Below are 14,232 nucleotides of genomic sequence, written 5' to 3' on the forward strand. Positions count from 1 at the left end.
GGAACAAGTATTTGTGGTTTGTAGTGGGTTCTATACACTACCAGTTTGCAGTGCTCCCTTTTGGATTGATATTGGCACCTTGAGTCTTCAAGAAGGTGATGTCAGTAGTTGTGGCCCACCTCAGTAGGTTGGGTATCCCATTCTCCTGTACCTGGATGACTGGCTAAACCAAGCCAGCTTGCCAGATGTGGTGTTACGCCATCTGAAGTTGACAGCATCCCTGCCGTTAAACCTGGGCTTTTCCATCAGCGAGTCCAAATCATACCTGAGACTCCCATCAGTCCTTGGGGTTAGTCCTGGACACCACCTTTTTCCTCACCTTTCCTCCTCCTCAAGAGCTTGCAGAGGTGCAAGAAATTGTCCCATTCTTCAAGCAAGGCATGCAAGCTCCAGTCTTAAATGCCCTAAGAATGTTTTAGGTCTGCTTGTTTCTTGCATTCTCCAAGTCATACCTGCATGTTAGTACTTGAGGGCCCTATAGTGGTGCCTCTATAGCCAGAGGCTCCATTACGTGGGAGACCTGTTGGACTTCATCTTGATATTTCTAGGGCTGCAGCAGAAGTGGTATGTTTGGTGTAATGAGGCGAACCTTACCTGAAGGATGGGCTTCACTCTACCTGCAACCATGACTGTGTAGGTGATGGATGCCTCCATCTATTGGTGGGTAGCTCACCATGAGGATCTAGAGATGAGAGGCCTCTGGTTTCCACGAGAGCATGTCCTTCATCTCAACCCGATGGAACTCCTGGCAGTTCGGCTGGCGCTCAAGGCGGCCCTCCCCTCCATCTAGCTTTAGTTTGTCTAGATCTTAACGAACATTACAACAACGATGTGGTGTGCCAACAAGCAAGGGGGGGGGGGGGGAGTAGATTCTCATCTTCTTTACCTAAAAGTGTTCAGACTGTGGCCTTGGGCACATTGCCAGAGGAGCAGGCTCACTGACAGTCACCTAGCAGGCTCATTGAACGGAGCCAGCTGTCTGAGCCTGAGTTATCTGACTTGCCACTCACAAGTGGGGTCTCCTAACAGAGGTAGTCCAGAACATCTTCACTCAATGGAGCACACCTCAGATGGACTTGTTTGCCTCGTCTGAGAGTGCTAAGTACCAGCAGTTTTGTGTCCTCCCATTTCTTTTCAGTGGAGCATTGGGGGACTTGTTTCAAGAAACTTTCAGCTGCACGCTTTCACCCCCCCCCCCCCCCCCCCCCCCCACCTTCCCGGCCTTCATTTCTTGGTTCTGATGAGGATTTACCAAACCAGCCCCAAGACGTTCTCATGTGCCAGAAGGGTGTGGTACGCAGACATTTGGTGCTTTTATCTTTATCCCCGCTCAAGCTGGCATTCAGACTGGATCTCCCCTCTCAATTGGAAAGGATTGTCCTACATCCCTAGCTCCAGAGTGTCCACCTACAAGCCTGGGGTTGAGGAGGGACATTTAACCTCTTTAGAGCTGCCACTCGAAGTGATACATGTCAGCCTTACAGCATGTCGTCTCTTCACCCAGTCAGTCTACTCTGGTAGATGGGGCATGATGAGCAGATAATGGGATTGACCCCATTGCAGGTAAAGTTGTCTCGGGTGCTTCAATTTGCACTATCTTTTGCTCAGTGGGGTTGGTAATGCCAATGTCAAAGAATATTAAGCGGCGTCTCCGTTACTCTGTTTGCCAGACTAGCGATTCCTTTTCTTTTTTTTTTTCCAAAACCTTTATTGCACTTCGTATAGTACACAGCGGAATGCCTACAACCCTGCGGGCCGGCCGCTATCAAAGGATCATTGCATAAAGTGTGTCCAGTAAAACGGATATGAAAACCATAGGTATTTGAAAGTCATAATGAAGCGTACTGAAACAATAAAAGCGCATGTTAAGTAATTATTCAATGCAGGAATTGAGGTTTTGTTGGAGATTTTTCGTTTTTTTTTAAAAACAACAAACACAGAACTTCAACAAGTAGGAATGGCAATACGGTCTGGCATGAATCAGTGCGTTTCGGTTACAAATGTCCCTTGGGAGCATGTAGATTCGGCTTCCCCGGTCAGTACATGCATGCCTCTGCGTCCCGCTGACGCACCCCCCCCCCCCTTGAATCCTCAGATCAGGTTCCAATAAGCTATCTCCCGCCATGATTAAGGCCTCCATCACACTCCTACCCTCCGTCCAGATCACCCTTCCTCCTCCTCATCATCTGAATCCTCCAGATCTTCCTCCCGTAAGGGCTCGCAGATGTCCCCTCTGTATTCGTTCCATTTCAGCCATATTTTATTCCATTTCCCCGGGCAGGCTCGGTTAGAGTACACTGCCCGTTCGGTTAACATCACACGATCCATGTTCAGACACCACTGGGATTTTGTTGGGAGGTCCACCGCCCCCCAGCGCTGCGCTATGTCCCGTTTCGCCACCATCAGCCCCGCCGTGACCCAGAGTTGCTCGTAACGGGACAAGTCGGTGGGCTCCCAAATGTTCAGCAAGCACCTTCTTGGGTTGGGTAAGAGGGACTGATTCAGTGTCTGGGAGAGTGTACGGAGTATTTGTTTCCAATATTCCTGGATCTTGGGGCATTCCCATATGGTGTGGAAGAACGTGCCCTCCTCCCCACACCCTCGCAGACAGTAGGGATGCGGCGCTCTGTGTATGCGGTGTAGCATTGCCCTTGTATAATATACCCTGTGCAGGATCTTAAATTGCACCAATCGCATGCGCGCTGAGATGCCTACTTCTTTGGGGGACCCAAGTGCCTCGTTCCATTCGTGTTCATCCATGTCATCAATCTCCCCTTCCCATTTCTCTTTCAGGCGTGATGTGGGCTCGGGGGAGTTATTAAGTAATTTACGATAAGTGAGGGACGTCGCCCGCTCTAACATACAGTCTGTGAGTAAGCGATCCTCCAGGGGTGAGGAGTCCGGCAGTGGTGTGTCCGCTGGGATGGCCGCAAGTAGGGCATGGCGGATCTGAATGTACCTATATAGTTCCCTTGCGTTGAGCTCATAGAGTTCTTTTAAGCGGGCAAAGGGGATCACCTCATTCCTCTCCCATAGATCGCCCACCGTAGAGATACCTATCGTGTCCCATTGTGTGAACCCTTTGGTGTTCCGCAGGTTACCCAGTGCGCGGGAGTCCCACAGTGGTGTCATCTTAGTGATCTTCCCTTTCCAGCCCAAAGCTGCCGTCGCTGCGTGCCATATCTGCACTGTCAGTTTGGTGGGGCCGACCAGAGTCCGTATCTTGCGGCGATCGTACAGTGGACCCAGCAGACCTTCCGCGCCCAACTGCACCCTGTCTGAATGGAACGCCGGTTCATTGTGTGGTGCGTGGATCCATTGATTAACGGGTTTGAGGTGGGTTGCCCAGTAGTACAATTTTAGGTCCGGTAGCGCAATTCCTCCGCTATACCAGTCCCTGTGCAACTTGGATTGTGCCACTCTTGCCGGAAGGGCGCCCCACAGTAGGTTGGAGACCAGTGCTGCCACCTTCTGAAAGAACTTGGGAGGCACCGGGTAGGGTGAATTCTCGAGGATATATAAGAAGCGCGGTAGCGCCATCATCTTGTAAAGGGCCGCTCGACCTAGGAGTGTTAGCGGCGGGCCGGACCAGAACTCAACATCGCGTTTGAGCCTCTCCAAGGGCGGCTTCAGATTTTTGTCTGTGAACTCTGTCGAGTCTTTAGTAACGTGTATGCCTAGATATTTGAAGGACGATCCCGCCAGTCGTAGTGGACAAGTATCGTCTAGATTCGGAGCCGGTCCTCGTAATACGTAGAACTTTGACTTGGACCAGTTCAGCGTGTAGCCGGAGATCCTGCCGTACGTGTCGCAGATGCGTAAGAGGGCCGGCATTCCCTCCTCGGGTTCTGTGAGATATAGTAGCATGTCATCTGCGTATAGAGACAGGCGGTCCTCCCAACCCCCGGTCCCCGGTATACCCTTGAGGAGGGGAGAGGCTCTTATGAGTGTCGCCAGTGGCTCCAGTGAGATGGCAAACAGTAGTGGTGACAGAGGGCAACCCTGTCGCGTGCCCCTTCCCAGCGGAAAAGTGCGCGAAATATGGCCATTCGCCACTACGTGGGCCACCGGGGCCGTGTACAGCAGTCTGACCCACGCCAGAAAGCGAGGCCCAAACCCCATACGCTTCAACGTTTCAAAAAGGTACTCCCACTCCACCAGGTCAAATGCCATTCTGGCATCGAGCGCCAGGATCACCGCCAGCTCTAGGATAGTTTCAGATCTAGCCAGAACACCATGTAGTCGCCGCAAATTCAGAGCTGTGTTCCTGTGCGGCATAAACCCAGACTGATCCGGGTGTATAATCGAGGACAGATGGGGTAGGATCCGCTGCGCCAGGAGCTTGGCCAGGATCTTCACTTCCGCATTCAAGAGGGAAATGGGTCGATATGAGGAGCAATCCTCCGGTGGCTTGCCCGGTTTGGGGATTGTCACAATAGTCGCCACACGCTGATCCAGCGGAAGGGAGCCCCCCTCCAGACTATCCTTGAACATCCCCAACAAGTGTGTGCTGAGGGTGTCTGGCATCGTCTGATACCACTCTACCGGTATCCTGTTCGGTCCCGAGGCCTTGCCCGGGTTCAGTGCCGCTATGGCCCTCTGGATTTCGTCAGCTGTAATGTCTGCCTCCAATTCGCTCGACGCCTCTGAATATAGGGTCTGGACCTCAATCGGTGCCAGGAGTGCCCTGGCATCCTCAGGTGTAATCTGGCGTGTTGGGGTGTACACTCGCTCAAAATAGGTCGCGAGTAGCTCTGTTATGTGTCTCGGATCAGTGTGGGGTACCCCCTGCTCGTCTTGTAGACGCTGGATCCCCCTGGAGCTGCCCTCACGCTTGTCGAGCCATGCCAGCATCTTCCCTGCCTTGTCCCCTACTTCGTAGACCCTGTTCTGAGTGTCGGCGATGTGTCCCTTGACCACCAACCGTAGGTGGTCATTGTAAAGCTGTTGCTGGAGAGTGAGTGCGTGTAGGGTAGAGGGAGAGGGGTGGGATTCATGAGCCTCGGTCCGCTCCTGCAAAGCGATCTCCAGGTCGGCCAGTTCTTGAGACTGCTGTCTCTTATGTCCGGTAATAGTGTTAATGGCTTGGCCCCGCAGAACAGTTTTGTAGGCCTCCCAAAGTGTCGCCTGGGAACGCACCGATTGTGTGTTTTCGAGGAAGTAGTGTCTCGTGGCGTGTTTGAGTGCCTTGCGTACCTGTGGAACCTTAAGATAAGATGCGTGTAGGGGGTAAATGCGCCTACGTGCTCTCGTCTGTAGGGAAAGTGTCAATGTGAGCGGTGAGTGGTCGGAAATACCTCGGGGGTGAATCCCCGAGGTGTCCACATGGCAAAGGGCCTCCCCTAGGGACAGGAAGTAATCTATGCGGGACAGGCTACCGTGCACCGTGGAGTGAAAGGTGTACTGCTGCGTGCCCGGGTGTAGGTGTCTCCAAATGTCTGACAGGCCCATGGCCGTGGTGAATCGCCGGAAATATGTTTCCCCCCCAGTCGGGTTCGGAGCGGGGTATTTATCCAGTTGTGGGTCTAAGACAGCATTGAAGTCCCCCCCCCCAGAATGATCTCTCCTTCGGGGAGAGTTAAGAGGAAGTCCCCTAGTCTCGGGAGGTGGACTGAGTGCAAAGCCGGTGGGACATATACTGACACTAGGTTGAAGAGTTTCCCCTCCCATTGTCCCTGCACAGCCGCGAAGCAGCCCTGGTCGTCAGTTTTTGTGGACAGGGGCAGGAATCGTGAGTTCTTCTGTACAAGAACGCCGGATCCCCTGGAGCCGGACGTGAAGGCAGAGTGAGCCCACATTTTGTAACCTCGCCTATCTAAGGCCTTAGTAGCTCCCCCCATCAGGTGCGTTTCTTGCAGTTGGGCCACAGTAGGCCGCAGGCGCTTAATAGCAGTTAAAACCAATCCCCGCTTTACCGTATCCCCCAGGCCTCTCACATTCCAGGACATCAACGTCAGTGGCGGGCATGGTGCATTCGTGGGGTTTAGTCCCCCCGCTTGTACAGTATTATTAGCCATCGGGGAGTATGGGACACAGACTGTAGCGCCTCAGAGACGAGACTGGGCTGTCGGCTGCGTCGTCGCGCAGCGAAGCGATCAGAATCCTTATGGGGGCAGTGTGTCACTGTCTGTTCTCAACAATGTCTCCCGAATTCCATAAGCCCTGAAACAGTGTCCTCGACCACTTGTGCACATTCCTAACAAAAACCGTTTAAAACATTCCCCCCTCCCTGCCCCCCTGCTTAACGGACCTTCAACTGCCCGCCACCCCAACTGAGCAGAGTGCTTTACCCTTCCCAAAACCAAAGTACTTGCGTGTAAGGGGGAGAGCACCTCCCCGGGTTGGCGGCCCCCTTGTAGGCTCTTGGGGTTGCCATGCCAGAGTAAACGTGCAGCTGTGAAATACAAAGTTAGGCCGGTGATTGGCGAGCTCGGTCAGTTCAGTGGCCTTCGCCGGAATCACTCCTTTTCGCCTCCCCCTTCAAAACCATGGGATGGCGAGTGTTCTGCGCCCTCCACACGCCCTGACGCCTGCGAGCCATTTCTGCTGCCTCGTCTGCGATCCGACTCCGGTCTGTTCGTTTTGCGCTGCCGTCCAACGGTGTGCCAGCCCTCCAGCCAGTCTCGCGCCGTGTCGGGAGAATCGAAAAACCATACTTTTTTGTCCGCCACCACCCTTAGCCTGGCCGGGAAGATCATTGAGTAGGGTAGCTCTTTCTCCCGTAGGGTTTTCTTAACTTCCAGGAACGTTCTCCTCTTTCTCGACACCTCCGCCGTATAGTCCGGGAAAAAAGCTACCTTGGAGTTCTGGATTTGAATGGCCGGCGCCACTCTTGCAGCCTGCAAAATGGCGTCTCTGTCCCGAAAATTGAACAACCTCGCCAATATTGGACGCGGCGGGCCTCTGGTCTTGGGTTTCCCTCCCGGTACCCGGTGGGCTCTTTCGACCGAGAAAAAGTTCGATAGGCCTTTAGGCTGGAGTCGAGACTTCACCAGTTCTTCCACATATAGGTCAAGGGCCCCCTTGTCCTCCGATTCCGGAACGCCTAGAATACGGACATTATTGCGTCTTGAGCGACCTTCCTGGTCGTCCAGTTTGTCCCTGAGTAGTTTGTTGTCCGTTTGTAGGCGCTCCATAGCGATTTGCAGTTCGGACACATCTTCGATCAACGATTTCGTGACCACTTCGACTTGCTTGACCCGTTCGTTCATCTTCTGCAGATCAGCCCTGATTAAGGTGACTTCGGTCGCCGTGGCCCCCACAGTCTCTTGTACTTGCGCCAGCGCCGCCAGGACATCGTCCAGTGTGGCTTTCTTCACCGCCTCGGCCTCCGCCATTTTCCCCCCAACAGTTTTGCGCTGGTCTTGCGAGGGCGAGCGTCTGTCGTACGCAAATGTATCCAGCTTAGCCTGGGTTGTTGTGTTCTTGGTGCCTCTGTGCGACATGGTGTGGTTCTTGTCGAGGCGGTGCAGTGATTTCCCCGGTCGTCTCCGCCGGGTAATGGCGGCGACGGACCGAGAGGACGCGTCTCCTTCTGCGTCTCCGGCAGCGCTGCTTACGCCCGCAGATGGTCAACAGGTGATTGCGAAGTGGGCTCACGAGTTCTGGTCGCTGCGGAGAGTGTTCGTGGGTCTTCGGAAGGAAGCAGCCGGTGAGACGACACTTCCAGTCCTTCGGCCCCGGCTTCAGGCCGCTTCCGGCTGGGTCGACCAAACTGTGGCTCCGCGGTCTCGTAGTTGCGTGTAGGCCCGGCTCCTCCTCCGTCGTCGGCCAGCGGCAATGGGCTGTTTCGGACTGTCGCCGCACCGGAAAGTTCTGGAGACAACCGCTGCACGGTCTCTGGGACCGGTTCCCCCTTTGGAGCCGGAGTTGATCAGGATAATTGTGCGGATTGTTGCGGAAAGCCGCCTTTACCCGGGAGCCTCCCTAAGCTGCGGCCGCCATCGTTGGCTGCTAGCCACGCCCCCCCAGCGATTCCTTTTTAAGTCTCCAGTCGTTTGGTTTTTAAAGAGGTTGACAAAGCTGCATCCCCTTTGTGGTGCCCCAGTGGACCCTTAATCTAGTGTTAAACTTTGTTGTGGGGACTCAATTTGAACCCCTTCGTTGGTGTCCTTTATGGATGTTGATGTTGAATGTGGCCTTTTTATTAGCAATTACTTCAGCCAGAAGGGTAGGTGAGCTGCAAGGTCTGCGTTTTTTGTTCTCTCTTCACTACATTTTCCTGTATGAGTTAGTGATATGAACCATGGCTGATTTCCGTACCAAAGGTGTTCACTCTCTTCCACCTGGACCTATCACCCTCCCAACCTATTACCGCCCGCCGCCTCCCATGAATCAAGAGGAGTGTTTGATAAGTTGGATCCTGGATGGGATGTCAACTACTACCTAGACCTTGCTAAGAACATATGATGACCAGCTCTTCGTGGCATATTGTGGTGCCAAGAAGGGCAAAGTCATAAATAAGCAGGCCAAACCTTTCTGGGTAGATCTTTCTCTCCATCAAACCTGCTATGGTTTGGCAAAGAAGGAACCTCCAGAAAGGATCAGAGCCCATTCCACTAGGGCTAAGTTCATCACATCTGCACTTGCAAGAAAGGTTCCAATTGCAGACCTGTGCAAAGCAGTTGCATGGTCATTGCTGCTCACCTTTGCCAAACATTCTACCAGGATTCTGAGACGCATAGAGACGACAACTTTCCCAGATCGGTCTTTCAGGATTTTATAATCTAACTATCCATCAACCCCCGTTGGTGGAACTGCTGTGCCACCTATTCTAAAGGTGAGCAACCTGCAGATAGGAGTAAAAATTACCTGCCATATGGTTTTGATGACATCATGTGATGCCAATTCCAATGTTTAGACGTAGCCGACGCCCCATACTGGCGATGTGAAAGCTTTGAACTTTCCTGATCTATTCTGATGCCTGGGGTAATGCTGCAGGAGATAAATCTGCAGCTAGGTAGAGTATCAACCAGAAAGATGTTTACTATAGGGAAGTAACTTTTTCTTATAAGGTTTTCTTGCTAGGTGCCAGATTTCCTTAACATTGAGCCATATATCCTGTAAGCGTTCCCAGAACCCTTTATGTCTTGTGACGTCATACTAATGTTTTCTTTTTTTGCATGCTTTCTTTTACAATTAGTATAGCGGAGGTGCCCATCCTAGAAAAACAATGTATCTTGATAGAAATGACACGTTTAACCTTGTTGCGAGGCTCCGCACCTAGTGGGTTGAGGACTTTATGGCTGAGTTCACAGCAAGACAGTTCTAGGAAATCAAGCAGGCCCCATTCCCAAACTGAAATATATGCTCCACCCAAGTTATTGTTCATGTGATTCTGCCAAAATAGCATGTCTCATGTTTTAGGTTAACTCTGCATACTAGATATTCAGTGGGGCAGTGTTCTTATGTGAAAACAGTTAAGATCCATTGTGCCTCTTCTCATTTTTGAAGTTGGAATGTGATGGAGTGTAGCTCGAACTCACAACAGGGTCTCTCACAGAAGTATCCAACTTCAGAGCTCCCCATCTTGAATAGGGGCTGTAGAGATCAACTTTTCTGTTATGAGGGTTGCCCATGCATGGCACATCAGGCATCTACTGGACTTATTGGTGTGACCAGTTTTCCCTGGAAGCTGATGTTTAGGATCCAGGTCCAAATGCACCTTCAAACTGTCACTGTAAGACCTAGAGAGATGGTTCAAACATTTCCAGAATTCACTCGACCGCAGCAGGCAGTAGGACTGAATCACCAGACCTTAGGTAAACCTTTGTGCCCTTAGATGATGGGGCTGTGTAGCTATACTCAGTTAAAACCACGCATGCACTCCATACTGACAGCATTTCTTTTCCAAGCCGTCCGGGACTTCAGTCCCTACACAACTGTAAACTGCCCAAGGATCAGAGAGTTAATCATTTGCAACCAGACTCCTAATATCTTTTGTGTCGGCCTTGTACTAGTATAACAAAACTCCTTGTCAGAGTTCATGCAAGCTTGCACATATATATTGTGTTACTGTATCCTTTTGTAGTTTGTTGTTATGCTGTTTCAGCAGCTGCAACCCCTTGACTTGTTCTTTCAAAGTAGTGCCATTGGAGTCTCTGGACAATACTGTTCAAGTATGGAGGCCTAGTATGTCTCCAAATGAGACTGTCTCTGTTAAAGGGGTCCTGGGAGAAAGAGGGGAAGGTATTCTCTCAGTAGGACTGTTTCGAAGAGTGGAAAGAGGGTTAGGAGAAGATTGGTCCCAGTGGATGATGTTGAAATAGAGTGGAAGCAAGAGGGGTATTGGACCGGGAATTATTGGTAGAGTTAATGGACTCCCCTTCTCCCAGGGTAAGAGCAATGCAGCTTGGACCTTAGTCCTCTGTCACAGATTTTCCCCCAGATATCTCGAACTGCATGGTTCCATGGCTTAGCACAGGAGCCCAGCCTTGGCAGACACCTTTTCAGATTCATCATCCGCTCACTCATATTCCCAGCCCATCCACACATTGTTTCATGTAGAGTTCTAGATCGTCCCAGCTCCGTTGCATTCGTTGTTCTGATGACTTCCCTTGTCAGTGTTGGAGACTATGAGGCACAAGAGACTTTAGTTGTTTTTGTGGCATCGACATATTCTACACTGAGCTCCCTTCATCAGGTTAGCCCCTGGAAATGCTTGGTATTTGGTGGCTCTCTCTTTCCTTTAGCAAGGTCACACACAGAAATGGATGGAGAAGAAATTATTCATAGTAGTTAACCTGAAGCACTACCTTCGTTTATATTCTTTTTAATCCTTTTGTTGTTTTCTCAAATTTGGCGTGCATTCATTCAAAAAACGCTCCGTCCCGAGTGCGTTTATTAATACTTCAAGAAAATATGACGCGCGATTTACGCATCATGAAAGAGTTGCCCAGCCTTTTGCACATTTGTGATCCAAGTATTACACATAATCAATCCTGTATTTAAAGTTCATCCAATTTATTCCAGTAATTAAAACCGTCTTTTCCATCACGTCAAAGGCCAAGGGGGGTGTACATCAAGCTCCCTAGCTTGCCTTCACTGTTGTGCAGGGAAGAAGCTGGAGGCAGTACCTAGAGCTCCTCCATCACACAAGGGAATTGCATTGAAGCACATGCTGAAACCTCCTCGTCTAGTAACTTACCTTACGTCCTTGCCCCAGTAGCTTCCACAAGACTTTCTCCTTGTAGGCCACGTACTCTAGTCTCAAAGAGGGCGGTGTATCTCGCAGCGGCCCAGTTCTGTTCTGCTGGACCCACTGAGCATGAAGGGTGCTAGTTTGAAATAAATACTAGGTTTTATGACCTGAATGAGCAGGCTCTTCACTAGGTGCAATGAAAGGCTGTGCCCGTGGCCTTTCGGTGGCTAGAGCACATAGCTATTGTAGTGGACGTTTCAGTGATATTCCCGGAGGACGGCGTGCCCACCTGTCCTATTCCTGATGTTTGTGTTGAGAAGTTTACGAGTTTCAGTGTTGTGGGCAGCAGAGCAGCGCTCGTTGTTGAGAGTGCTGAAGCGGAAAAGTTTGGAAAGTTCAAACGTTTGAATTCTTCTTTAGTGCTGTGCTGATGTGGAAACCTAGGGTTGTCTATTTGTGGGAATGGTTGTGTTGTGTGATTCCTGGACTGTTCTCACCCATGTTAATTTCTTTTTTTTCAGCCGAGTTCTCCTGCCGCTGAGTGTCGAAGAGGTAAGAGTATTAGTGTTTTTTTCTCACAGTTAATAAGTTTTGCTGACGTGCTTCGTTTGCGCAGGGAGTTCCCGCTCATGCAGCCTCAGCCCCAGACTTGGGTGGGGCCTGGAGTTACTCACAGGACTCCGTGACTCACCGTTTTTTTCTGTCCTTCCAGAGGCCCAGCTGAATAATTCTCCTTTCGCTGGTAAACTCCAGCTATACAATCCTCTTTCTTCCAACCCCCAGCGCAGATGGGATGAATCTCTCGTTTGCTTTGTTTGGTATTTTCGTATATTGTGACGTGTTTGTGTGAGTGTTCTCCGTAAACTGGGGAAAGGAAGTGTCGGCATAGAGCGAGGTCCTCTCTTGCTAGGATTGCGGTTAAAGTTGGATGGGTGTGTTTAAATCTGTTTAGGGCATTGTGGTCGTGGGGTGGGGCAGTGATGGTGATGAGGTAGTTTATGAAACCCTTGAATCAAGACGTGGTAAATGAATCTTCAATGGCACGAGCCATGGAGAAGTGAAACCGTGAGAGGGGAAATGAAATCACGGTTGGAGGGGGAGGAAGTAACTGTCTTTCGTTTAGAGGTGCGAATATGTTACGGGGAGATATGGCTGAATCTAAAGTGAGGGGGGTGAGTGGGGAAGGCTCGGGTACAGGCTGCAAGATTAAAGAGTGGGGTACAAAAGGTGGGAGTGGACATTATACTTAAAGCAGGCGTTCAGCTGTTTTAAAGCACTTTGAAGCACTTAACCCAACACGGGTGCAAATAAAACAATAAGTGGATTAACAAAACGAGGAGCTGTTGCAGAAAGATCCATGCAATAAGAATACATAATATTTTCTCAGAAGTGGGTATATTCTGTGGTACCCCGCTTATTGCTTTACTTAATTTGGCATTCAAGATGGAGAATAAGAATCTTGGGTACAAAGGGGGGAAATAATTTCAAACTGTTAGACAAGGAGAGTGTGAAGAGTCCCATGTTGTGCTGGTAAATATTACCCACCGTTACGGTAACCATGCATTTTCACAATACTTTCTAGGACTTAGTCAAAGGCACCCAAAAGGAAGCGAAGCGTTAGCGTTGCACCCACGCTGAACCAGAAATACCTGTCAAGCGTTGTTATTCTAACACTGTATTTAACAACTGACTGGAATGCATGTACCTCCCTCCCTCAGTCTTGGATGCTTGACGCAAGAGGTCACAGGGACACCAGCAGTCCGGAGACAGACTTTGAGATAAAAATGTGCATGACTTGATGTGCTCAGTCCTTGCTGTAGACTTCTTTAACCTTTTAAGTGCATATGTGGGGCTTAGCCACTTTCCTCAGCGGCTGCTTTTTGCAGTGGGTGCCTCTGGATTAAATGGTCTGGCTGTCGCCTTTTTTCACAAGCAATATTGAGTTTGAGTTGTCGACAAGATATTATTTTGTTTCATAATTGGTCTGTGTGGTATAGTCTTTTGTGCACTACGGAAGGGGCTTGTACTAGGGTTTGGGATAGAGTTCAGCTAGCATGTTACATGGCTGAACTCGCTATTGTGTTAGGGCTGGGGAGTTAACTGCACACACTTTGAGGTTTACCTGCTTCCCTATAGAGCAGATAGGACTGCTCCCATCGATGTTAAACTGCTCCCCTGTGGAGGGACGGACTACCTAACTTCAATGCATCCGTCCTCTTTACCAGTCTGTGATTTTCCTCTGTTGGGCAGCAGAGTATAGGGACTATCCCACAGACGAGTGTGGCTGAAAGCTTTCCTGCTGGTTGACTCAGTCCCCTCTTATGTGGCTACCCAGATCATTGCCTTCCCTTGTTAAAGGCGCCACTGTATGGACAGACACTGTAACCATCACCCTGTAAACAAATGGGAGACCGAATTGAGGCTGTGGTGTGCGTGTCCTTCTGAATGGGAAAAACGGTCTCCGAGGTTCACATTGCAGTTTGGGTGGCAATGCATGCGTCAGAAGTGAGTATGCAAATTTTTTTCAGAGTACACTTCACGAAGTTACTCCACCGTAGACCTGACATTCGGTGTGTCCTTTAGTATCGGAAAGTGGTGTTTAGTGGAAAATAGAGTAAAGAGGTGTCTGGCCCTTTCTTGTGAGGCCAGCAGAGGAGATTAGGAGTTTACTCCAAATTTTACCTTGATCCATCTGATGCAGGGAACAGTAGATCCATTTAAATAAGCAGTAGAATGCTTCCCTTGTTTGTGAAAGAAATGTTCTTATCGCTAAGCATGCTTAATCTGTAGGATGAGGCTGCCTCCTGTAACCTTTGGACGCTTTTTCTCCCAATCCCCGTTTAAAGTACCTGCTTGTTTGTGGCACTGCTTAGTTTGAGTTCTTATTTATCTAATATGGTAATTGGGAGACCACAATGTCGGGGTCTGTGAGGCATATTGTCTTCTAGTGGTGCAATAGCAGATAATTGGTGCATAAGCTCTGTCACTGTTGAAAGTTTTGAATCAAATGGAATCTATGTGTTAACTTGTTATGCAGCGCTTAATTACTCAGCTTTACCATTTCAAAGCACAGTAATCAAAAGATGTAACTA

General features: G+C 50.0%; 1 protein-coding gene across 1 annotated transcript in view; it reads left to right on the forward strand.

Annotated features, from left to right (window-relative positions):
* PITPNA (phosphatidylinositol transfer protein alpha) overlaps positions 1-14,232 on the forward strand; it is a 181,955-nt gene that overhangs the window by 12,582 nt on the left and 155,141 nt on the right. The window contains exon 2 of the mRNA XM_086955213.1: positions 11,662-11,692. Within this exon, the coding sequence (XP_086811339.1) occupies positions 11,662-11,692 (31 nt within the window). The remainder of the gene's footprint in view (positions 1-11,661; positions 11,693-14,232) is intronic.

Source organism: Lissotriton vulgaris, chromosome 2_1 (assembly GCF_964263255.1).
Source record: "Lissotriton vulgaris chromosome 2_1, aLisVul1.2, whole genome shotgun sequence".
Lineage (NCBI taxonomy): Eukaryota > Metazoa > Chordata > Amphibia > Caudata > Salamandridae > Lissotriton > Lissotriton vulgaris.